Here is a 25,982-nt window from a genome sequence, read left to right on the forward strand (position 1 = left end):
ATAATAATACTACATCACTTCAAAACTTCAGTTAAGAGTACTACTAAAATTGTTTCATCTCCCCTATAAGCTCTATGGCATTTTTAGCATTTAAAGTTGAACTGCATTATTACAAGATAAATATTCTGTCAACTTAATTTACATTTCGACATTAAATAGACATTAGCTCCCATTGAACTACTGCAAAACATGATAAAAATACAAATTTACCACAGATTTCCCTTATTATCCTGATGACTTCTTCTCTCTGCAAACAGAAGAAAAGTAGAAAAAAAATTGCATCTTAAATTGTAATGTCAAGATATAAAGCTCAGTGTCATTTTTGCTAGTAACTTTACTCACCGTCAGCCCTGGCTCCCCCTTTTCTCCATCTCTCCCCTATAAAATAAAATTCAGATTGGGAAATAGTATAATAAAACAGTGTTGGGCTCATCTCCATGGGGCAAGTACATGGTGACCTTATGCAAGGGATGCTCTTGGTACTAACTGGCATCAGCAGTGTCTGCTGCTCAATATAAACTACTTAATCTATTTTCTTAAAATCTGTGAATCAGAAAAACTGGTAAGTGAATTTAGCACTGCAGTTTCTACTGAATGCCGGGGGGAAATGTTTATACTATGAGCTAGCATAGCTAATAAAGACCTGCAAGGGCTGAGTTAACCAGTGTCTCAGAAATGCTCATATAGTTAAACGCTGAAAGTTAAACTAGGACTGAAAATACTCCTACCTCAGAGTAGGACTTTTAATTTAAGTTTTAAATTCTGTTCAAATTTGGGACAATTTTAACAAGATTTCCAGAAAATTGGAAAATGCATGTTAATTCATGCTTCCATCTACAACCACGTGAATATTATAGAATTAGTTCATCGAAATAAACAGTGGTGCTAATCATACAGTCGGGTGCCTTTAAACCATAGCAGAACAAGAGGGAACAACAAGAGCCTCCTGTAAAATCTCAAACGACTGAAAAAAAAACATGACACATGAGGTTTGTGTTTGGTTTATAGATGAATTTAAATGCACAATTTGTTCTTATTTTTAGGATCCCTCTAACAGAATTGCAGAATGGTGTGTGGGGAAGGCCAACCAGCCAACACTAAAATAGGGTATAGAGCCAGACATTCTGAAAAAATAAACACCTGGAGTCACTTTGGATTCTGCTCTGATCCGGAACCGTTTACTGACATTTACTTTTTAACATTTGGGATTAAAAAGTAGATTTATCTTCAGTCCCTTTTATCAAATTGATTGTGGCAGTGATCAGCAATGGTGATCTATTGTTGGGTGTTAATGTACTGTAATGTTGAGTGCTGACTGGAGCTGGAGAGGAATTGTCCATTACTTCATGAACATAACGTAACATTACAGAGAGGAGAGGGGGAAAAGTAAAGAGTCTCTGGTGAGTGCTGAGTTGACTGATTGACTGGAGTTCAAACAAACAGACTTACACACCCTCGGTGCATGCCGCTGCTTCTGGATAAGGGCCAATGTACAGTAAAGAAATCTGGCTGTTTGGGCGAATATAAACTTGAGTGAGTTCAGACATAGTCAGCTCAGACAAGCTTGCTGTGGGTTCAGTCCAACCAGATTGTGGCTCATTTGTAAACAACCCCTCAGCCAATTAAGGACTTAATAGAAACTTTGTCCCAAAACAAATTATAGCTGAAAAACAGATCATGAAAGATGTGAAAAACCATGAAGCATTTTCAATGTTGTCAAGAGACATGCTATGTTACCATTGGTCCAGTAGATCCAGGTTCACCATAGTCTCCCTTGTCTCCTTTCCTCCCTCGGTCTCCAGGAATGCCTCTATCACCCTGTGTGTGTGAAAGCACTTTTATTACAGCACTGGTAATCAGAGGCAAAGTTTCAAATGTCAGTCAGTACCGGCTCATGAAGTTGCTTTATTGTTTGTACCTTTTCCCCTGGAAGGCCATCCCCTGGTGCCCCCCGAGGACCCATTGGCCCCTGAAACCCGGGCTCTCCCTAAGAATAAATATTGATGAATTGGTAAGCATTACAAGGGTGTCATCAACATATAGACTTATAATAAATCCTTCCCATGGAAAGGGAAGGGAATTCCCACACTATAGATTGATGATAATAATAATAATAATAATAATAATAATAATAATAAACTTTATTATACAGCACCTTTAAAAGCAGTTTACTATTTCACTTCACTAAAAGTGCTTTGACAATTAAGCAAGAGCAGGAAACTCAGGAAGACAATATTACAGAATAAACACAGACTAGTCAAACAGAAGGACATGTAGTCTAAGGTGAGTTAAAACAAGAAGGCAAAACAGAAGATGTAAGAACACAAAAAGTCAATATGATCAACTACAAGTAAAAGGAATAAAAGTGATAAAACAGGCAAAATCACAGAAATAGAAATAGAGAGGGAAACGTAAATCAAAAATAGAAAAGAACAAAATCAATAAAGAACGATAAGGGGACGACATCACAAATAAAAGCAGTAAAGGACGGTAAGAAAAAAGACTGCATTTATAAATAGACTGAGAGCAGTAAAAGGAATAAAAAGATACAAAGATGAAAATTCAGTTAAAAAAGGGTGACTTCACAAAAAGCAAGTCCATAAAAGTGGGTTTAAAGAAGTGATTTTAAAGAAGAAATTCTGCAATTATCTCCTCAGGTAAGTTGGTCCAAAGCTGAGGGACCCTGACGGCAAAGGCACGGTCACCTTTTGTTTTGAGTCTCAACTTTGGAACGACCAGAAGGGCCCCATCCAAGGATCTAAGGCTGCGAGCAGGCTCATATTTCATTTCTACTATGTAACTTGGGGCAAGACCCAGACAAGCTTTAAAAGTAATCAGCAAAATCTTGCTGGAAGTGCCATCCAGCATTTAATATCATTGAGACAGTTAAAAACAGCAGCTAGGCTTTTTGAGTCACCAGGTCTCAGTGGAAGGTATGTCTGTACACCATCATTTAAACCATAATTTGAGCTGTAGATGAGTTGTGATTACCTATGGTGACTGCATAGGATCTCTATAAAAGGTAAGAATAAAACCAACTAAGTGCAGCGCATTTGAAGCCCACCCAGGTTTTAAGACGGTTAATTAAAATGGCATGATCTACTGAATCAAAAGCAGCACCTAGATCTAAAAGAATTAAAATAGCACTCTCTCCTCTGTCAGCTGCTATAAAGAAGTCATTTGTTACCATGAGGAGGGCGGTTTCTGTGCTGTGTAATGCTCTAAAACCTGACCGGAACTTCTCAAAGATGTTATTGTGACACATAAAAGCTAAAAGCTGAATTGAAACCACTTTTACTACATAGGCTATGGGTTTCCTTAAAAAGCGGTTGGACCACAGAATGTTTAAAAATAGATGGCGAAAGACCATTTGAGATTAAGCTGTTAATAATCAATAAAATACTGTGTCAAAAATCTCTGAGAAATTTGGTGGGGATTGTGTCAAGCTAAAATAATTGAAGATGTGCCTACTGGTGTATAAAACATGGCCAGGGGTCAATTTATCAGCCTTGTCAAGTATTTTTAATTTCCTACCTTTGGTCCCTGGATGCCCTCTCCTGGAGGCCCTAGCAGGCCTGGTGGACCTGGTTGTCCTGTGGAGCCCTGGAAAGACAATAAAAATGTCAAGATAAACTGCTTGTAAATTATGATATGCAAAGCAAATGGTTTATAATAACAATAAAAAAAATATTTAACTCCCTTTGTACTGTATATTCAAACACTGACCTTTGCTCCATAAAGTCCAATTCCAGGAGGACCTGATGGCCCCGGCACCCCTGGTAAGCCTCTGTCACCCTGACACACAAAATAGACAAAACAAACTCAAACTAGAATACTTTCCACTATTTATGCATCTTATTCAGCCCACTATTTTTTATTGTTTGTTGCATTTCAACTTAGGTCCCTGAACTTCCAGTCTGTATCACAGACAGTACTGAACACAACTCAGCAGTCTCTGTTTTGCTCAGTTTACAGGGGGTCATATGATTTTTGCATATCCAGCAGTCAAAACATACACAACATCACCTGGTCACCTGTGTAAATTCATAAAGTGACACTTTATGAATTTACACAGTAACACTCGTGCCTCACCTTAGCTCCAGGTAGTCCTTTCCCTTCTGGTCCCATTTCTCCTTGCACCCCTGGTAAGCCAGGGAGCCCCTAATTATGATGAAAAAGATGTTTGTTTATGAACCTGTTTTTTTTTATCCATTAAATATGACGATAACTGTAGCCCTCAATTTTGATGACCGTATCCTCACCTGTGGTCCTGGGAATCCATCTCCCTTCTTTCCTGGTGGCCCCACAGGTCCAAGATTTCCTTTGTTACCCTGAAGTAGGAGCAGATGAACAGTCAAAATATGGAGAGGGGGACAGACAGAAATATAATGCTGTTTTATCTATATATTAGCATAAGCAAGACGAGGGGGGCATGTCCCCACTGGATTCTTTGATAAGCTGGTGAACAAGTAGTTTTTGGGTGACACCAAGGTTACGGACCCACGTAGTACTTGGTAGACACTAAAAGTTTTTCAAGGAACAAGGTTCACTTGTGTATCATTATATAACACAGGGTTGTCCAACAAAGTGCTATGTGTAGTCCTTTATGCAACACACAAAACAAAAATAATGGATAAATAAATAAGTGCAGAGTAAAGGGCGGAGGATGAATTTAGGATGACCTGAGGAAAAGCCTGAGGAAAGAAGTTGCTCTGCAGTCTGGTGATACAGCAGAGGATACTTATGTATCGCTTGTCAGATGGTAGTGCATGCTGAGGAGTCAAAAGCTGTTCTACCACCACAGACAGTACTCTAAAATGTAGGCGGGGTTGTTACCATGACTTCGGAGGAAACCCCCTTTAATTTTTCCAGCAGTTGGGAAACAACATACAAGACTTCTCTTGGTCTTGAGAAGCTGCAGCATTCATTAACTGACACACTGCAGCCAATGCTGCACATTTACCTGTGTCTGACAATTTACTGCTAACCTTTTCCTCTTCTCTGCTCACAGACAGCAGACTGTCCGACAGTAGCTGAAAGTCTGAACCAAACAGCTGATGTAAGATGTAATACAGTGTGCTGCAGGCACAGCTGCCATTGTGTGTAGGAATACGGTAGTTGTTCAGATGAATGAATGTAGTGCCAAAGGAAAGGGCAGTCTGACGGCAACTTAAGCGCCAAAAATGTTTAAAATATAGTGTACACTTAAACGGATATATATATATTTTGTGCCTTCTTTTAGGTGGCTAAAATACATCTTGCTGCTGGTACTATTTACAGCACTACAATGCTCTGCTTCCCTGTCAGTGCTACGCGCTGCTTCTCCACACAGGGAGAGCTGATGGTCAGTTACTTCAGGTGATACACTTACTAGGGATAAGTACCTCATACAACCCCACATCAAAAGACCTAACTATCCCTTTACTATCCTACACTCAGTCAGTCAGTCACTCACTCACTCACTCACTCAATTCTGTGGCTATAGTTCTAGCTCTCCACTTTGCTCCGGTACAGCCAAAAATAAACTTACAGCTGGGTACATTATCATACAGTTTGTTCAAAATCATGATTACTTTGTCTTGAGAACTGAGCACTGACAAAGATGTCAAGAAAATATGTGCGATCAGCTCACTGTTTGTAGGGGGATTAAATATATCTGTTTATGTTACCTTTGGTCCAATGATTCCTACCCCGGGTTCTCCAACAAGTCCAGTAGGTCCTACAGGGCCGGGATCTCCCTTTTAAGTGAAATACAACACTGTTATTCATATATATTATAATACTGCAATACTGTTATTTCACGAGATACTGACTGACACATGATGTAAGACGTCATTTATTTATTTATACATCCCCCACCAAATAGTGTTTTGTGTTATATGTAAGACGACTCCAAACATAGTTGTGTTAGTTAGAGTTATATGTTTTGTAGACTACAAAACTTCACCCAACTCCATTAGCATGTGGTTGAGTAGATAATGACTGAAATTCTATTTTTTGGTGAACTGTTCCTTTAATGCTTTATACTACGTTAATTCTTAACTGACACAATTTAACTAAATGGCGACATTAACTGACTCTTTAACCAGAGAAGATGCATATGCAGAGCGCTCATGTAAAGCAGTGTGCAGCAGTGGTGGAAAGTCCATTTACTCAACAACTGTACTGAAGTACAATTTTTTTAACTATATACAATCAAAGAAGAATGAGTTTTAAGCTTATTTTATTTGCGCCATCACTCGCATCTTTACTGATGACCTATTTTCTCTATTTCATTCCTGAAATTTCAAATTCATGTTTAACTATTTCTAAATAATTATTGAATGCCGGTTGTCAGTCACAGTGTCTTTGAGGATGAGTGTGTGTGTTACTGATTTATTGGGTGTCATCACCTTTTGTCCTGGTAAACCATGTCCAGCAGGTCCAGGTAGGCCCATCATTCCTAGACTGCCAGGCTCTCCCTGATCAACAGAGTCAGTAAAATGGAAGATAATAAGCTGCCAGCAAACAAATGCTTTTGTCAAGACCATGCAAGCAGAGCTAACGTTTCTCAACGTACAAGTTCCTTTGTCTCATAGGCTTCAATAAGGCTCCCACCAGTACAGATTCTGAAGCATAATATTCCATAAAAGCTGCTAATAGGTGATTCACCAGTGTTCATTACTAAAATCTGACAATTTCAATGCAAGTATTTGAAAGAAAACATGATTAAAAGGGAAGATTTCTCAGATTTTTTGTGAAGTAAACACAATTACTATTACTGGTATTGATATGCATTACCACAGATTTCCTTTTGTGAGCTGATACCAAGTAAAATCAAGGTTGGTATCACCAATACCAATCCACTACCGACACATTGTACAAAAGTTAAATAAAGTTTTGAGTAGTTTTGAAAATGCAGTTAACTCACCTTGTTGACAAACTTCGAAGTTTGTCTCGCCCTAGCAACTGTTCTCAGACTGTCCTGCGTATCTTCTTCATATTCTGTATTGTGATTATTCCTCTGATCCTTAACAAGGTTTGGGGTGTTGCCACAGTACCTTACGGTCCTCACACACACATAATATACAGCACTGTTGCTGCTCTGAGAACTCTGTGCACCGGTCAAGCTGCTGTGCCCGTGCTGTGACTTTGAATAATGGCCAGAACATTTTTTGCAGAATATTATGATGTCATTTACCCTCTGAACCCTTTTGGATATCAAATGTCATAACTTCATAGTTTCTTCCCATTAGACATTTGTATGTCAATTTTTTTTTTTGATATTATCGTAATTATTATAATCGAGTTATGACCAAAAATGTGTTTTGTGAGGTCACAGTGACCTTGACCTCTGACCTTTGGCCATTAAAATCAGTTCATCCTAGGGTGACCAGATCCCAATAAGTCAAATGTGGGACAAAGGGTATGTTTGTGTGGGACAATGTGGGACACGTCACCAATGTATGGACGTAGTCTTAAATTTTGCTACATTGTCTATCAACCTTAAAAAAATCTATCTATCTAATCTATTCTGCCTGGTAGCTCATAGCATCTATGCTTTACCTTCTGGTTGATTTACTGGCACACAATGGGACTATACAGGTTACAGGTAAGACCTTTATTTACCATGTCAAGGACTTAACAATTATTATATCTTAAGCAGCCCTGTTTATATTTTAGAAGCATCTGGAGCCACTGAAAAAAACGGCGTGTGTTTTTGTCACTTCGTGGGGGAACCATTGGTGTTTTTAATTGTCTCAAACAACTCTCCATGGAGGCAGGTGCAAGCACATCTGAACTACAGCTGCTGATTTTGTTTTCGACCACATGACACTTCTTTTGCAATCTTTGAGTCTGGGAAAATGACGGGTGCTAGCTTACAACCACAGCCTGCTGACCTGTATGAGTGGGAGTGCTGCACAGTGTGGATAATGCTGCTTATTTCAGCAGCTGTTACCTCATCTGTCTGGCAGTCATCTTTGGGTTTCAGGAGGAATGTTTTCATAGATTGGCTAATATCTTTTTGAGCCACACATTTCTTATGAGACTTGCAGGTACTGTGTCACTTCAGGTCGTATTCCCCTCTGTGTGAAATTGAGAAATAACTCTGGCAAAGTTCACAAAAGAATTAGTGAGAATTGTAAAGAGTCTCCCAGTGTCTGTTGCAGCTGCTTCGTCATTTTTTGTGGTAGTTTCCTTTATATTCTGCCAAAACCTGCATCCCTTTCACTCTCAGCTTTTGCGGGGGCAGTGACAGGTTAACTTGACTGATTGTGCAGTTTGATTGACAGCTGTTGACACAGACCGGGGATGACAGCCGTCCCTCCTATCTTCACAGCTATTGGATAAATGACACATTCTGTGGTTTGACTTTGAAAACTAGAGCCAATTAAATTGTGGGACATCATCTCAATATGTGGGACGCGGGACAAGCAATTAAAATGCTGTGCAGTTCTGCACAAAGCGGGACATCTGGTCACCCTAGTTCACCCTCAAGCCATTGTGGACATTTGTACCAAATTTGAAGAAATTCTCTCTCGTTTCTGAGATATTGCATACTCGAGAATATGATGTCATGAGGTAACAATAACCTTGACCTTTGAACTTTGGCCACCAAAACCTATTCAGTTCATCCTGGAGTCTAAGCGAACATTTGTAGCTTATTTGAGGAAATTCTCTCACGTTCACAAGAATGGGATGGACTGACGGACAACCCAAAAACTTAATGATGTACTATCTGCCCTGTCTTTCAACATGACTGTGGAAGTTACCAGCTGTCATGTGGGACTACTCCCAGTTAACAGGAGTAATTAAGGAGTCACACAGACTGCTTCAGCCAAGACCTTAAATATAGTAACCATTCAATCAATAAATATGAGCTGACCTGTGTTATTGTGAAAGCTGTCTGAACCTGACCTTAGCTAAACACCCCCCGTGCTGGATTTCCCACCTACAGCAAACAGACATGTGGACCCAACAGTACTGAGGGGAAACCTGTATTTAACATACCTTAGCTCCAGCAGGTCCAGCTGGGCCTGGAGACCCTGAAAGTCCCCTCGGGCCACGGTCACCTCTATCTCCCTGTGGAAACACACGCATGCACACACACACACACACACACACACACACACACACACACACACACACACACACACACACACACACATACACACGCACACACAGTGTCATACATCTCAGTACAATAACTGAATTAGTCAACTTTGCATGTGTATGCCAGCGAAGCCATTGTCTGTACAGGTATGTGAATATGCTGAGTTACATAATGCATAATGCTAATTTGTTTTTACAGTTTGCATGTCGAGGTAATTAACACGCAAGAGATATTAAAACAAATCAACATGTCATCAGGTTGAACAAAGAGCTGCCAGGATATCATGTAATACCTATGTCAAACTCGGGACACCATATTTTCCAGCCTGCGACATTCTGTATTCTAAACCAAGCCGGTCTCCCTATGAAAACAGAACAGTGTAACAAAATAGACACACTTCTGTGAAACGTTGCCATGGTTATCCAGAAAACTCCAGTCAAATCATCTAACTACAAGGCAAGGACTCTATGTCTCTCTGTCTGTCTCTCTGACCGTTCATCCAATCTACTTCACACTTGGCAGGTTTGTTTCTTTGGATCCAAGGCTGTGCAGTGTCCAATTTGATGCGATGTGGACACACAACACTTGGAATATTTATACATTTTTGCATAAACAGTGAACACTGACACTACCCTTTAAGAGTGGCTGCCCAATGTGAGTGGTGCATGCACAAGTACATTTGCCATTTTGGACAAATAACATACACAACTGCATTAAAAGTGGAAATTTGTTAGTTTATGATTCTGATTACATTTGCAAATTTTCTAAGATAACAATGAACAAGAAAGATTCTGAGACCTCTTAAATGCTGAGGAGAATTCTGTCTAATAGAGATAAATAAGGTATTCAGTATATTTTTATCTTTCAATCTCCCTTGTACACATTTGACATCATAGCGTATGTAGTGATTTCTTGTATTAAATGTTCTTTTTGTTAAACTTTTTGGTTCTGTTTGTTTTATGCATACACTATGTATGAGCTGTAAAAATAATAATACATTTTTATGTGATTATTGAATTAGCCTTTGTATTTAAATGAACAATTAATTTAACACTTGAAAGTTGATAAATGAAGATTAAAAAAAATGCATTGGATGGCAGTGCATTGTTGCCTATCATAGCATGGTATTTTATCAATTCAATTCATGTCATAGGGCCTTTGCTAAAGCATAAACGTATAATTTACCTTAATATTAGGGCAGTCCTCAATAACAGCAATATGAACATATAAAAATATGCAACAACAGGTAACCACACACCGCTGTCCTTCAATCATTATCAGCAAGTATAATCATAACCATAAACTATCATAACAAATGAGTGTGCTTTTATTGCAGTTCTGTTGTTTTTTCCACATCTGTAACTAACTGTCCAAGACTCCAGATGCAGTTGTGCATGCGTCACTCACATCAGGTAGCAACAAACACCGCTCTGTGCAGAGTGGGGATGTGGCTTCATAGAGAGCTGAGGCCACGCCCCTGCTGCTTTGCCCCATGGGCCCTTTTTGGGAAAAACTCTGTATGGTAGTGAATGGAGAAAAACAAACCATTTTTGACCCAGTTTGAATTGTGCTTTGAACTACATATATGATGTTTGTCATTTTTAAAAGATAATTTTGCAAGTCAAGAAAGTCACAGTTTTTCATCAAACTAATTAAATATAAGACTGTGAAAATACATAATTATAGAGGCTACAGAGCTTTACTGACATGATATTAGCCTGCTTACAAAACTGACAAACTATCCCAGATTCTACACTATTCTTCAGTGAGAACTGGAGGTGAGCTGTTCAGTTTCTGTCAACAGTAGTATGCTAGCTCACGTTAGCCTCAAGGACTACAATGTTTACTGTTGCTTGGCAGCACCATCTCTCATTGGTTGTTGTGGTCCTGCTCGGAAAGTACCAAAGTAATCTTTTTTTGAATTGTAAATATCAAACATGTTTGATACCTGATACCAGGGCGGCTTCAGGAGGCTTGGATCTGTAAACCCCTCACATTACCGCATAATCTGTGCTGAACAGCATGTTTTGAACAGGTACTGCACTAGTTTAAAAAACAGTAGTCAAGAGGAGGGCAGGTAGATGAAAATCCATACATAAGAAGTGCTTAAAAGCAGTTGTTTTCTAACAAAAAATCCCCCCCTGACTTTTTCTAGGTTTTCCCTGCCCGCACAAAAGTTTGTTAAAGAAAGAGTAGCATCAATAGAGATATGTACCTTTAGATACCGTAAATGTGTGAAGGGATTCCACAGGGGTGCTTAATTATTCAACAATTGCTGTATATTTGATAGTAGTTTTTTTTTTTGTCACAATGACACCCCAACAGAACAACTTGGTGTAACTGAGTTACTTAGTGCTACAGTTCTGGCTATGCCCCTGCAAACTCATTTTCATGTTTTATGATGGCCAGTCATTTACTGAGTTCGACACCCCTTCTCTAAGAGACTAGAAATATAATACTTGGGCGGCAGTTGCCACTGAATACGGATTACCTTTTCTCCAGGAACACCTTTCCCCAGGGCTCCCTCTAGGCCCCGCAGACCTGGCAACCCCATCTCTCCCTAGTTTAAATAGCAGATCAAATTGCGTCAAACATTTAACAGAAGAAAACATATTGTAGTGAATCACAAAACTGTGTTTGATGCTTGTGTGTGTTCTGAACATTGAAATTAACTTGAGGAAAGTAAATGATCAGATAAAGTTGTGAGCTGAGATGGTGAGGTATTTAACTATAAACTATTAACTACAGTATTTAACTAAAGAGCAGCACACTCCCACTTCTGGTGTAGATAAGAAGTTAAAAGACAAAACAAAGTAGGCGCACTTCTTTGTTTCTGAAACGTCTTAAGTCAATACAAGTCTTCCAGAAAGTGGCAGCGTTGCTGTTGTTGTGATTGTTGTTATGTCTAACATTTTTTATGACCTCCCATTTCAAATTAAAGCAAGTATAACAGTTTACTCAGTGGGTATATTCAAAATCAATCGGACCATGCAATTTTACAAAATGTGACCTTTGACCTCCAGTCACTGACTCACCTTAGACCCAACAGCTCCATCCTCACCAGGAATGCCAGGAATCCCAGGTGCACCATCAGGCCCCGGCTCCCCCTGGAAAGCCCAACATGTACTCAAAAGTTCTCGGACTGTTCATTCAATTGACCTTGCTTTGTTCAGAGGAGTTTGGTTGTCTTACCTTTGGTCCTGGCTCACCAACACCCCTCTGTCCCTGAAGTCCGGACTCTCCAGGGAAACCCTGGTCACCCTGGGAAGTAACACAAATCACCGATTAAGAGTCAGAATGCATCAGGAATCAGCAAACGCTATGTTGAGACTACAGGGAAGACTAAACAAGTACCAACTGTACCCAAACAATAGCTGACACTGAAAAGTACAAATATCCACTTTTGTGAAGAATTCAACTGACTCTGTTAGTCGAGACACAAAGGAGAATCAATTGGTCCATGATGGAGTTGCTAAACTGGTCACTGAATGCAATCGACAGAGTGTTCTCAACAAGGCGTACTGGTTCTGGTGAGCCTACATGCCCGGACGGGACCTTCATGGCCGGCTACACAATGGATGGATGGGGAAAATGGAGAGTCTTGTGCCTTGCCGTAATGGATATAGAGGACGTTGAGGACGTGTACATATTCACGTTCATGACAATCGGAATGCTCTCCCTGGGATATGGAATGTTCATGCTACTTCGGAAGCTGAGAAAGATCGCTGCCGAGCAGACCAGTGTGAGGGCTGACAACGCCAAAACTCGGAGTGCTGTGGTGGAGATGCGATCTGGCATCTCCACAATGTGCGAGTACATGGGAAAGATGCGAGCAGACGTGGCTTCTAACCAAGAGGTCTTGGTGAAGCTAAGCGCGGCGAAAGCTACAGAAGAGATGGATGAATAAAGACGGCAATACTGGCTCTCACACCATCCCAGTTAACAACCAAATAACTGAAACTAACCTATATCGATTGGATCACCTTATGACTGTGTTACACTCCAGGCAACAAGTAGAGACTGTTGTTCACTCATGATGGACCAATATAGACACTGTGCAGACACACACGTAGTCTGTTGACTGTCTAGAGCTGGACTGCAGCTCTGTTCACTGCATGCTGCTGTAACATGTACGTCAAAATACAAAAGAAATATAACTTGTGGAAATAATGTATTCTGTGGGCAACGGGGGCGGGACTAGATAAGCATCTGCTTCTCCCGCTTTCCCTTTCGGCCATGTGTACTACCTGATTTTTAACTAAGATGATGTGTGATGATGACTGTCTAATAACATGCCGAAATAAATAAATAAATAAATAAATAAATAAATAATCAGGTGTTTTTAGTACAGCCTGACCGATATGCAATTTGGGGGGGCGTTGCCGATGCCGATATTACAGTGAAAACTTGGTGACTTTACTTTAAAAAAGTCAGGAAACTGATTACCTTAGAATTACCAAGTAAAGTAAACTATTAAATCTAAGTTGTATGAGCTAAAAAGTTTTTACAACTTAAAATTCTTAACAAATTAAAAATTCTGATATCAATATATCGGCAGATATTCACACATTTTTTGCAGTGATCACTCATATGTGGTTATCAAACACTTAATAGTAATAATAACAGCCAACCGATATATCAGTCAGGCTCTGTTTTTTAGTGCTCAAACTGTATAGTGTCACATATACCTAATTTCTTAAGCATTTAAGTGTTGCAGGGAAAACACTTAAACAACACTGGAATGTTAGCTTTCCTACAGACAATTTAAAAGCCACAGGGTAAACGCTCTTCTGATACTCTGCTACTAACCTTTGGTCCAACTATACCAAGTCCAGGAGATCCTCTGGGCCCAGAAGGCCCAACAGGCCCTTGTTCACCCTGAAAAGCCAGAGAGAAACATAGTATAAAATGTAGTTACACCACTTAAGGGTAAACATTGGAAGCAAATTCCTTAAATTTTCATTAGCCTTGCCTTTTCTCCTTGAATGCCTGCCCCTGGAAACCCCACCAAACCTGGCAGCCCTGGAGCTCCTGTGTTTCCCTGGGGTCAGACAGGTCAGAGATCAGACAGGTCATAACATCACAGGTTTTCACTATACATGTGTCAGCAATCCCAACCATGTTCAACCATACCTTATCACCTTTGTACCCGACTCCTGGAGGTCCACGGCTGCCCTTGGGACCCTCGTACCCCCTGTCACCCTGTAAGAGACATGACAGGAAGGTTGACAGAACAGGAAGGCTGAGAAGAATAACACATCTCATTGACATCTTATGACTCAAATCATACAACCATAATCCAACTATGATATTTATTCTTTTTTAAATTCAATATTTACATGTCACAGGCAGGTAGAAACATTTGAATACCTTCCACATAAATTCTGATCGGGTAAATCTGGTTTCTGATTTTCTCTACATGCAATTATAAATAGAAAGGACTTTAAAATGTGTATTGTGAATGTTTTGGAGATGTCAATCCCCATACATCAGAGGGGAGAACAGCTTTGATGTAATGACATCTATGTATTGTGTTGCAAAGCATGTTTAGCATGCTAACCAGCTAGCCCCATCCTGTCCCGGTGCTTTGAGCTCCCAGTCTGGACTGCTAGCTGTATGGCTAACTGAGCTAATGGCAGTTACAGTTGGCAGCAGTTAGCTGTTACTTTAATATGCTGCCCCCTATTTGTTTTGAGTGTATCTTCAACAGGTAGACAATTCTTAAATATACTGCACCTTTAAATAAATGATATATAAAATGCTACATGCCAGTTGTAGTGAACCAACTTGTCCTGGAACTTACCTTGGGCCCTGGGAGACCCTCACCTGGAAACCCTGGAGATCCTTGCATCCCTGGTGGCCCTGCTGAACCCTTAAAAAAAAAATAGACCTTATTTACTAAATTAACAGATATTACATGACGTAAGTGATTGTATACTGTAAGTACTAAAACAATCACTCAAGGCTAGCTGTACTGTCAACAGTAACTTGTGTTTTATTCTGCGTTTGTTGTGTAATTATTAGAACAATTAACCAGCGCATCTTAACCCAAATCCGGCCATGCAGACACCTTTATTTCAAAAACCTTCAAGGATAAATTCATCCAAAAATAACAATTCAGTCATTACCTCACCCCCATGCTGATGGAAAGCCAGGTGAAGTTTCAAAGTCTAAAAAAACATTTCTGGAGCTTAAAATCATTCTGCTAAGCAACTGAAGAAGCTGGGGACTAGTTTTAAAATGAGAAGAAAGTGTAATCCAAGTTTGGAGCAGCCCCTGGCAATCCCAAAATTGAGTTGAAAAGACGTTATTTAAACCTGTAGTGGAATTTGAGCACCCACTTGACCCAGACAATATGTGCGCTTTTATCTTAGCAGCTACAGTGATTTTAGTGAACATTTCGGCTTTAATAAGGGTGTAAATAGTCCTTTCAAATCAATTTGGGACCTGAGACTTGGAATAGCTGGATGAGCTGTATGGAGCGATTTGATTTGTGTTTTTTTTGTTTGGTTTTAAACCAGCTACCTCAGTTGTTTAGGACAATGTTTTGCTATAAATAAAAAAAATGGATCGATGATTTTCCTTTAATTGAAACATTTCAGAGCTATGACTTCTACATTAAGTGTTTAGCAGTGGTAATTATTCAGCTATAGATATACAGTTTGAATCTTAAAATGACTCATTATTGCTATTTTTCTTATTAATCAAAGAAATATAGGAGTGACATGTAAGTTTTTCATTTTTAGCACTCCAGTGCACTGGATTTGAAAGGAAGCTACAGTAAGTGAGAGTAAATTGCAGAGCTGTTTAAAGCTTTGTTATTTGTCACCACAGATTACTATCCACGAGTATTTATTTAACACCTACAGACAAATGCAGACATGTAGCTGATAAAAAGGGGTGGCTAACATGTCTCTGCATGAGAATAGAAAAAAAAATCACCAATGCATACTGAAATTCACCAACAATATCTGAACTAATTGCTCTCTAGCACCGATTAACCATCACCATGGTTGATGGTAGAATATATCAGCTATAAGAGCAGTTAGTGTAACACCATAACAGTACTGTTACACATAGCTTTGGGAAGGCCTAGTTGGGAACAATTAACTTTAACATTCATTAAACTATCATTGGTAAATATATTTATAATGTGATGCGTGATCTAACCGGTGTCCCTGGTTCGCCCCTTCCCATTGGTCCAGGAGGACCTGGTCTTCCATGGTTCCCCTTGTCACCCTGAAAAAATAATTTTACAGATTAGAAACAGAAAAGTACACAGGACATGCAATCATAGATACTTGATTACTATTTTATCAAATAATAAACTTAAATTTACCTTTGGTCCAGGGAACCCAACGCCATTATCTCCTGGAGGTCCAGGTACACCCCTCAGTCCTCGGTCACCCTTTTAGGGGAATGAAAAAGAAGTTTACAAACGTGCCTCCAGCTTTAAATGCCAACATACTGATTAACTTGATGTATTTGAAACGTGATTGTCAGAATTCCTACTTTAGATCCAAATTGCCCCTCTGGACCCTGGTCTCCATGTCCTCCCCTGGCTCCCTGAGACAGGAACAGGAAAGGACAAATAAATACAGGAATCCAGGAGGAGCAGAAAGTGAGGGAACACATCAAAAATCCACAGTGCCTGGAGCACTCTGGACAACACCTGGGGGCTAGCAGTTCAAACTAAACAAAACTAAAACTGTTGTTACAAACAGAGTCACCACCTCACCATTTGTGTCGTTCCCCTTGCCTCCAAAATATTTGTGCCCATGGGTGATAGTTTGCTTACAGGTTGGCACATTCTCTCCTCCAAGTTTGTTTTTGTAGATCACAACTTTTACGTGTCGTACGACTCTTTTAGGTCCCATTTTGTGCGTACGCAATGTTTATAAATGAGAGCCCAGCTCCTCATCCTTGTCACTGCCAACTTTCTGGGAAATGTGTGTCGCGTTTTAATTATCAGTCGTTACCAGAAGGATCCCTCACTGTGCCCCACTAACAAACACAGCTGCAGGGATTGAACCCTGGTCACTCTGGGGATTTCTTCATCTGCCCCTAAAAGTTTACATGGTCATTATAAGAGGATCTATGGTTGGGGTCAGGCTAAGGCCAGTGCAAGGGCAGATATCTCACTTCACTATTTACTGAGACTGAGATTTTCTCAATAGTGATAGTGACAAAGGAGGTGCCCGCGTATGTGCCAATGTGACATGTTGGTTATTAACTGTGTCGTAGATAGAAAAGTGACACTTGTGGAGCAACTACTTGCATACTTGCCAATAGTGAGACCTCAAAAATAGGGATGATTTTGAAAATGAAAGCAGGGGTCACTCTCAACCAAAATAATGAGTTCCAGAGGCCTTGGTTCCTGCATTCTGCTGAGTTTTAAAGAATGAAAATAACAAAGTAAGTAAAATGCAACAGCATCTTATGGTTAATTAATTGTACTTTTAGTTATCAGTGTAGAATCTTTTGGCTGTCTAACATGGTTCTCTGGCATAAATGAATATTCATTCAATTCATTTTTTGCCAGTGTCCCTTTGCATGTCATCACTTGAGTCCATTTATCAGACTTGGTGTAGCTTTATACAACTTTTTCCACAGTATAGTATGGACAGTGAGCTGTGACTGGCCTCTGCTGGAATCTTCTGCTCAACATGAAAATGTAGCTGAAAATCTGACTGTTACATTTTGTGTGCTTAGGCCAGCAGAGTGCAAGTGTTAGCAACTTATCTGCATCATAACCTCTTGTCTAGAGTGGCAATCACAAAGTGACAGTAAATGATACAGTTCACAATACGCTGCCAACAATAACAATAGTATCACGTCACAGCAATAATCAATACATTGCAAGACAATCAACTAACAATTTATCATAAAATACCCCTTTAAAATGAAAATGTAGGAATTATGTATTTACTGGCTGCACTGTGGTGTCAGTTTTACAGAATTTTTACATGAACTGAAACGATGTATGAAAAAGTCTGAGCTCAGTGCCTCTTGATCACACACACTGACTGCAGGTTTTTCATGTCCATGTGTTTTCTTCTTGTTAAATCATTAATTCCCCGGCAAAATTACTTTCATGCAGTTCTGTTGAAAAACAAAAAGCTGAAGCATAATATTGATGACCTCATGATTTGGTAGCTTAATAATCATTAAATATGCTCGGTCCGTGATCATCGTTGTATTTGAAGTATTTGGTTTGAATATTTCACTGGGTGTGGGCGGTTACAAGAAGCATGAACTATTCTGCTCAGGTGTCTTGGAGTAATTTTAAACACATTTTGAACAAATGAAACAATTGTCATTGCACTAAAACATTTTTTAAAGATATTTTTATCAGAAATTCCTCACGCAGTGGCGGCTGATGGAAGAGATGCAGTCAGTTTATAATAGTGTGTTCACAAACATCCTCTGCTCATCGTGGGAGGTGAGAGAGCCCAAACAATCACCTTTACAATTACAGTGCATCTCTTTGCTTAATGGGCACTGGCCCTCCCAACAGGTCTCCCAGCCCCCACACTCATCTGGCGGCTGCAGGGCTGTTGAATCAACTACAGATTTTTATCCTGCATGTTGTCAGCGTGCAGCCACAGATGCAAAGAGCACAGACAGATCTGCAGAGGGAGAGCCACCGCACGTGCTCTCTAAACTCCAATCAAACTGTCAAAACTTGGCTGTGCTGATAAAATATAAACCAAGAATCTGTTAATACACTGCCCCTTCATCCCTAACATGTGAGGAACATTTTTAGTGTAGTGCTTAGCTAAAATAGAGAAAGCTCGTGAACCGGAAGTTCCCACCATTTTTTTATTTACTGTGAAAACGGAGGCTGAAAAACTGATGAAACTGTAAAACAAGGCAGATAAGCAAACATGAACCAGAGTCCTGTTCATTGTCTATCTGTCTCCTAAATTGTGTTCAGAAACATGATGGAGTGGCCTGTTTAGCTGTAATACCATGTTGTTTGATACCAGCTGGGGAAAAACACAGCCCCCCTTCTCTGTTTTCTCTGGTTGTGTAGAAAAAAATTCAAATATATTTGTGTCTTTCTACAGCAAGGGCCATCATAAAAGCACCACAACAGTAAAAGTAGGCCTACTCATTAAAGGTGCACTCTGTAGTTTTGGGGAAGAAACAAGAAATCAACAAACTCTCTTTATTTTCATGACTGAATAAACAAATGGTCCATTTCAGAATAATATATATTCTCAAATTATAACCGATAATGCATTAATTTGTACATAACCTTAGGGCTGCAGCAGTTAAAGGATGAACTTTTAATAACTTTATATCCTGCTGGGTGGCTTTACCTATAATAATATAACCTAGCTACAATTGATTATTGATATAAAATATAAATAAACTAAGTAAAGTGACCAGTCGGGCTAATGCTAACGATCAAGGCGGCTGTATCTGTATATGCTAACTAAAGGAAATCTGTCAAAATATAATGATTACCTGACTGAGAAGGCCTCCAGTGTTAGAAGGTGTACAGTGTGTATCTGTGAGGCCCAATCTCCAACCTCACCTCCTCTTTTTGTACTATCTTGAATCAGTACCAAAATATCCTTCTACCCCTGTACTGGCACTTTAAGAGTTGTTTTTGACAGCTAAACAAATGTAAAGTTACGGTAAACTAAGATAACACTAATTTTTGCTTTTTATTTATTTCAGAAGGGTAGGAGCTGCAGAGGGTGTATTATTTACATGTAGGTCTGCTTTATTATCTGTCCTTGTCACAATCATATCTATCAAGATCAACTCCAAAGAGCGCCTTATGTACAGTATATAACAAATGAACACAATGCAGATCCCACAAGTTACAGTGTGGTTGTGAGGCAAGGGAGGCTCTAGGAAGTAGACAGTTAGCCACAGCACTCTTCAAACTAGTATAATCCCATACTGTACTAATGAATACATAAAATAAACAAATATAAATAAAAAAGATTTGAAGTTAATGGGACAAAACATGCAGAAATGATATCATTTTATAATTTGACGTTGTTATATAAGGTTTGAATGACAGTGACATTGTTGAAGGACTGGTGGATAATACTGTGATACAACCTGTTCTCACTCCCAACTCATCAAATACAGCAGCATGGTCAGTTTCCCTATGCTTCAAGTCTGACGCTGTGTGACTTTATTAAGTTAACGTACATAAATGATGTAACTTACTTAACTTCACATAACATGACGTGAGTAACTTATGTTTAGAGACTGGACAAAGTTATTTTAGCCCAGTATGATCCTTTCATACTTTCCTGAACCTAACCAGGTTGTTTTGGTGCCTAAACTTAACCAAACCACAACTGCTTCACAACATTAATAACAAATTCAAAAGTCATAAATATGAACTGTTTGCCAGCAAAGTTTATTTGGAAAGTGTAACCGGATGTTGCATACCACATATTATTGCTAACTTGACTGCGAAGCCCCTCACATGCAAAACTGACTCTAGAGGGGTGGGTAGAGCATCATAGTTTGAAGCTAAAGGCCACTGACCAGACTGCTGTATTTGACGAGTTGGGAGTGAGAATGTGTTGGATATACTGTGATAACAGGTTTAAGAATACATTTTTGACAGTGTGTGTAGGTACATTTCATGGGAACTGGAGACAGATCAGGACGTACAACCTAATGAGACTGACGATGACTGCTGTCGTTCAACTGATGCTGAAGGGGGCAACAAGCATTTAAGGAGAAAGGGAATGGATAACATGTGCCCAAATCCTAATCCTCTGGGACAACGTCTGCTCAAAGACTACAACCAAACATTGCAAGCTTGGATTCCCCGCTTAGAAAGGCAACATTAGGAGTGGGATAAGACCTAATCCACAGCTCACATTCCACAAGTGCAGAGCAGGAGATGGACTCAGAGTGTGAGGCTTTCACCGCAGCACTGATTGTTTCAGCGCGGATGTGGTGGGACAAAGGAATCTTTCAATTTGACCACACACCCATTCAAGGGTATAAAGAGCCCTTTTCAATTTTTACATTAAAACATGACTTTATCACAGGTGGACTATGTAATGGCAATATCAGGCTTTTAAACAAAACGTTTACATTTAAGGTTGCCTGCTACAGAACAGGACGCAACAGTAACTCTGAGAGTCCATTCTACTAGGTTGAATCAAAATGAACCACACAATTGGACAGGTCAATATTTTGGGAAATGCACTTAATCAGTTTCTTTCTGAGAGTAAGGTGAGATCATCCGATCAGCCTCAAGTCTCTCTGTCAAGTACAGAGCTGGAGTCAGGATGTAGTTAGCCTAGCTTAGCATAAAGACTGTAGGCAGGGGGAAACAGCTAGTCTGGCTCTATCCAAAAATATCACACCTGCCAATACCTCTGCAGCTCATTGATTTACACGTAAAATCTTGTTTGTTTAACCTGTAGACAAAGAGAAATGTCAAAATAACTTTTTGTGGTTTTAGGTGGACATACACGTGGAATATTTCTTGGCAAACAACAACTGATCTGTCAACGCAGTCCTTTTGAAATGTTCTGTATCTCTGCTTATAGCATACATCGCCAGATATCGTGACTGTGCCCTTGGCACAATCTGATACGGCTGTATTGGTGTTGTTCCTGGAACATCATAATTAATGTTGTTCAAGGATAGGGTTGGGTATTGTTTGAATGATATCGATTCTGATTCTGATTTTGGTTCTGCATATCGTTTTCCGTTCTTATGGATTCCAAATTTCGATTCCAATATTGGGGGGAAAAAAGAGGTCAAATGTTTAGATGATAAAAATATCTTAGTATTAACTGAACATTCACAAAGTAAATACAAATGTATGATCCACACACAGACGTGTATTAAAATACATTCGAGTGAATGTCAAACTGCACTTATTGAACCAAAGGTGAATTGAGCCTTGCCCTACGCGCACTACCTGTCCTTTCTGTAACACTGGGGCAGCAGCAGTGATGCCTTATGGTAGACAGGCACCCTTACAAAAGGAAACCCACACTCAAAATGTTGGAACATAAGTGTATCAGTGGCAGTGCACAACACCTAACCTCTCTGTGACACTGCACAGTTTTGTCTTTGGTCATCATTCCTTGTTAATGGCAGAGTGAACGGTGTGACGCGGCTTGCTGTCCCCTGCACTACTGCAGGTGCTTGCGATGTACCGGTGCTGGCTGAGGCTGATGCTCTTGGCTCAGAGACCGCAACATCAAACGCGATACAATTGTTCACATCGATGCCTTGCTGCCTTAAATGTTTGTCAGATTTGAAGTGCAACCTGACTTGTCGTGTTTTTCTTTTACAAAGTGAAGCCACACTTTTAACTGTTTTCTGCGGTCCCTCTTCTGCACTGGTGACTGCTGCTGTGACATGCTGGTCATGCACGCTAGCTCTCCAGCTCACTGTTGTGTTGATGAGTGACGTAACAGGTCGTGACTCCTGGCAAATGAAAAGAAATCCTAGAAGGCAGCCAGACGAGCAACGGCCTTGCAAAAATATGTAGCCTTTGTTTGCACTAATTCATTTTTATGTCACGTTCAGAAACCGAAAAGCAGAACCGACATTTTTTTTTTTTTTTTCAAGGGTACCCAGTACTTGCTATTAAGTACTCGATGCTAACCACACCCTGACTCAGGATCTGTACACACAGACATGAGATTTTCAAGCATATTTGAAAATGTTGAACGTACCCTGTAGTCTACATTCAGTTGAATGATATAAGGCTACTCACTTAAATATTTTAGCTAACATATTATGAGCCAGTTGATGATGCATGGAGTCACAGTCACAATGGAGTAACAATAAAAAGTGACATGGTGGTTACAGTTTGTATCTTCTGACTGAACTGTATTACCGTTGCTGAGGCTCTGTGTATAACAGAATATCAGTGTACTTCACCTGCTCCCCTCTGGGTCCTCTGGTTCCAGGAGGTCCATCTGCACCCTAAAGAAAGACATCAATATAATATTACTATATACACATACAGTACTCGGCCACAGCAAAAAAGTCATCATGGCAATTGAATAAATTAAAAAAATTATGAAACCTACTTGTTCTCCCTTTTTACCAGGGGCACCACATTCACCCTGTTCTCCCTAGAAAATACAACCAAGATACAGGTAAGTGAAGCTTAAAGAATCTTTCTTATCCGACCACAGGCAAATTCTGCATAAAAATAGTTAAAATATATTATTTTCATATGCTGAAGAATTTGCCTTTACCAAATGTTTCCTTTATATTTCTCTACCTGGGTGTGGTAGTGGTGATTCATTACAAATAAACATTGTCATCTAAAAATGTCTCATATCAAACAATAACAATAAAACATACCTTTTCCCCTTTGCTGCCAGGTCGACCCTATAGAAAGGGGAAATTTACATTAAACAGTTAGATGACTGTCCACCAACCATCATGTCACTTTAATGGTCAACCAACCAACCGACATCAAAATACTACATAATGTTATGGGACCACATAGACTAAAATGTTGCTAATTGTATTAAGCATTCAAAGTGTTGGATGGAATCCATATCATTTCTTTAGACACTTGGGGCCGGATCTACTAAAGGTTTGCGTGTATTAAAACGTGTGCAAACTGCTTGCACACGCAAAAAAATGTACAAACTGATTTACTAACAGAGCGCAAAAAGGGTTGCGTCTGTCAAAGGTGCAAAATAGCGCGTCTGCATTCAGTTAGTACGTTTGCAGCAATGAATATGCAACATGGGGCGTTTACACGCAATTGTGCGTGTTGTGGGTGGAGAAAATGTAAATATATTAATTTAGCACATGCAAAGTGATTTATCAAACCTGAAAGCAATTTTGCTCATAGAAACTGCGTCTATATTTAACACGTCTCAAAGGGACGTGCAAACGGTTTGTATGCGTAATTGCGCACACATGGCTGCCGTTATTGTTGCAAGAAGGAGACGCCGAAACAATGGAAGGAGACGCCGAGAACGCATTTTTCACCCTCATGTGAACATTTTTGGGATGAATGAGGAAACTATCAGTAGAACATATCGCCTATCCAGCCTTGCCATTTTGGAGCTGTTGGAGGAACTCAGAGCGGATTTGGAGCCAGCTACGAGAAGGAGTCACGCAGTACCTGCAATAACAAAACTCCTTGCAAGTTTACTATTATTATTATATTTATATTATTATACGCCAACTTTTCTTTTGTTCTTCTTCTGATGTCTTGGTAACTTTTTCACCAATTTTCTCCCACACAGCGTTCCTTTGCGCGACCGTCAGATTCCTTTGCTGCAGCTCATTGAAATGTTTATTCGCTTCCTCTACCAACACTTCTAATTCCAAAGGGTCCAATTTTACTTTGCGCTTTCGCTCTCTCAAACTCGCCATGCTGAAAACCATGAAACACGCTAAACCCTCATTTAAATAGGCGTGTCTCCAACACCTTTGCACCTGTTGTCATTAACATAAAATCACATAAATCGGCCGCAAACCGCGGTTCAACCCCACACGCAAATCTCTAGATTGCGCACGCAGATTAGTACGAGCAATTTGGGATCTTAGTAGATCCGGCCCTTTGTAAGTAAAAACACTGTTGGATGTTCCAGACCCTTTCAACATCTAGTTTGTAGCTACTACTTTGACACCTAAAAAACAACTGTTAGGCTAACTATGTAGCTTTTGAATCAAAACACTCTCTTTGCTTCCAATCATTATGCTAAGCCAAGCAAATTGCCTCTTGGCTCCTTTACGTACTGCGTAGACGATAGATTAATTAATGTTTTTTTCCTAAATTGTTGTTCTTTCATCATTAAGCTTGAAGGAGACATAAGCTGAAACCTGAAAGGAGGTAGAATCAGTCAGAGTAACTAAAAGACAAGACTTTAAATCTACTTTTTCCTGGTAAATTGGTACACCATTACTGGCTAGGTTGCATTATTATAATTTACTACAAGGAATGTTTAACTGGTTATGAAACAGTCTCAATTTAATACTGATGCCTCTATATGACCTACATAAGCAAACAAGACCATCAGCAAGTTGATTATTCTATACTACTTCTATATAGTCATATAGTTAGTCTTAATGCCTGTCACCAAGACAGATTCCGATTTTCCAGGGTCAGATAAGTGATAAAATTTAAACCATTTTTCATGACGCTGTTTTGAGGATGAATTCAGGTGTCTCACAGAGGAAAGAAGCTGCTCTGTAGTGTGCTGGCCCAGCACTAAAACAGAGTTCACTTTGTCATCTTTTGTTGCGGCTGCCAGAATCAGCAAAGTTCCTTGTAGTAGCTTTAACAGTGCAGTGTTCTTAAAGGTAAAACTCTGAAATTAAAAGGACAATATAATCTATTTGTCCCTCCCGTCATTCTTCTCAGAATAGAATATAACAGTATATCATATTGCACTCAGATTTACATGAAAGCTTGAACATCTGTGACCAAAGCAAGAGAAGGTTGAGAAAAATATCTGATGATTACCTCAAGGCCCTCCATTCCTGGACGTCCATTAATGCCAGGTTCCCCCTACAGTGACCGAGTCCAGACAAAACAGCACATCAAACAACACTTCATGGATTCATTCTGTTACCAGCGCTGGATTACAGAGACAATGTGGACTTACGCGAAATCCCTTTGGACCTTGAAATCCATCAGACCCCGGCTCGCCTGGTCTCCCCTAGATAAAAGTAAAGGCAGAGATTGTGCCAAATGAAAATATTTGGGCCCCCTTAGTTTGGATTCTGTGTATGTATAGGCATACGTGAGGTAGGTCATTCTCAGTGTGACCTGTCTGTAACCCCTGTCCAACATAAACCTCCACCTCAGTGCAGCAGGTTCTCAGATCATTGCAGACTGCATGTTTGCTCAGGTTTAATCTTCCATCCTTGACCTTTGCTTCTCTTTAGCAGTGCTACCAGT

The 25,982-nt window shown here is 39.8% G+C and overlaps 1 protein-coding gene across 1 annotated transcript in view; it reads right to left on the bottom strand.

The window, feature by feature from the left end:
• The window catches only part of col28a1a (collagen, type XXVIII, alpha 1a), a 47,166-nt gene that overhangs the window by 14,823 nt on the left and 6,361 nt on the right, over nt 1-25,982 (bottom strand). The window contains exons 6-31 of the mRNA XM_084378901.1: nt 25,687-25,740; nt 25,545-25,589; nt 23,420-23,446; nt 23,140-23,184; nt 22,988-23,032; nt 16,607-16,660; nt 16,434-16,502; nt 16,265-16,333; nt 14,898-14,966; nt 14,228-14,296; nt 14,067-14,135; nt 13,904-13,972; nt 12,287-12,355; nt 12,130-12,201; nt 11,586-11,654; nt 8,992-9,063; nt 6,393-6,461; nt 5,670-5,738; nt 4,263-4,331; nt 4,093-4,161; nt 3,727-3,795; nt 3,535-3,603; nt 1,919-1,987; nt 1,738-1,818; nt 343-378; nt 211-247 (exon numbers count right to left, since the gene is read on the bottom strand). Coding sequence (XP_084235027.1) covers nt 211-247; nt 343-378; nt 1,738-1,818; nt 1,919-1,987; nt 3,535-3,603; nt 3,727-3,795; nt 4,093-4,161; nt 4,263-4,331; nt 5,670-5,738; nt 6,393-6,461; nt 8,992-9,063; nt 11,586-11,654; nt 12,130-12,201; nt 12,287-12,355; nt 13,904-13,972; nt 14,067-14,135; nt 14,228-14,296; nt 14,898-14,966; nt 16,265-16,333; nt 16,434-16,502; nt 16,607-16,660; nt 22,988-23,032; nt 23,140-23,184; nt 23,420-23,446; nt 25,545-25,589; nt 25,687-25,740 — 1,603 coding nt within the window. The remainder of the gene's footprint in view (nt 1-210; nt 248-342; nt 379-1,737; nt 1,819-1,918; nt 1,988-3,534; nt 3,604-3,726; nt 3,796-4,092; nt 4,162-4,262; nt 4,332-5,669; nt 5,739-6,392; nt 6,462-8,991; nt 9,064-11,585; nt 11,655-12,129; nt 12,202-12,286; nt 12,356-13,903; nt 13,973-14,066; nt 14,136-14,227; nt 14,297-14,897; nt 14,967-16,264; nt 16,334-16,433; nt 16,503-16,606; nt 16,661-22,987; nt 23,033-23,139; nt 23,185-23,419; nt 23,447-25,544; nt 25,590-25,686; nt 25,741-25,982) is intronic.

Source organism: Pagrus pagrus (genome assembly GCF_965226575.1).
Source record: "Pagrus pagrus genome assembly, chromosome: 17".
Taxonomy (NCBI): Eukaryota; Metazoa; Chordata; class Actinopteri; order Spariformes; family Sparidae; genus Pagrus; species Pagrus pagrus.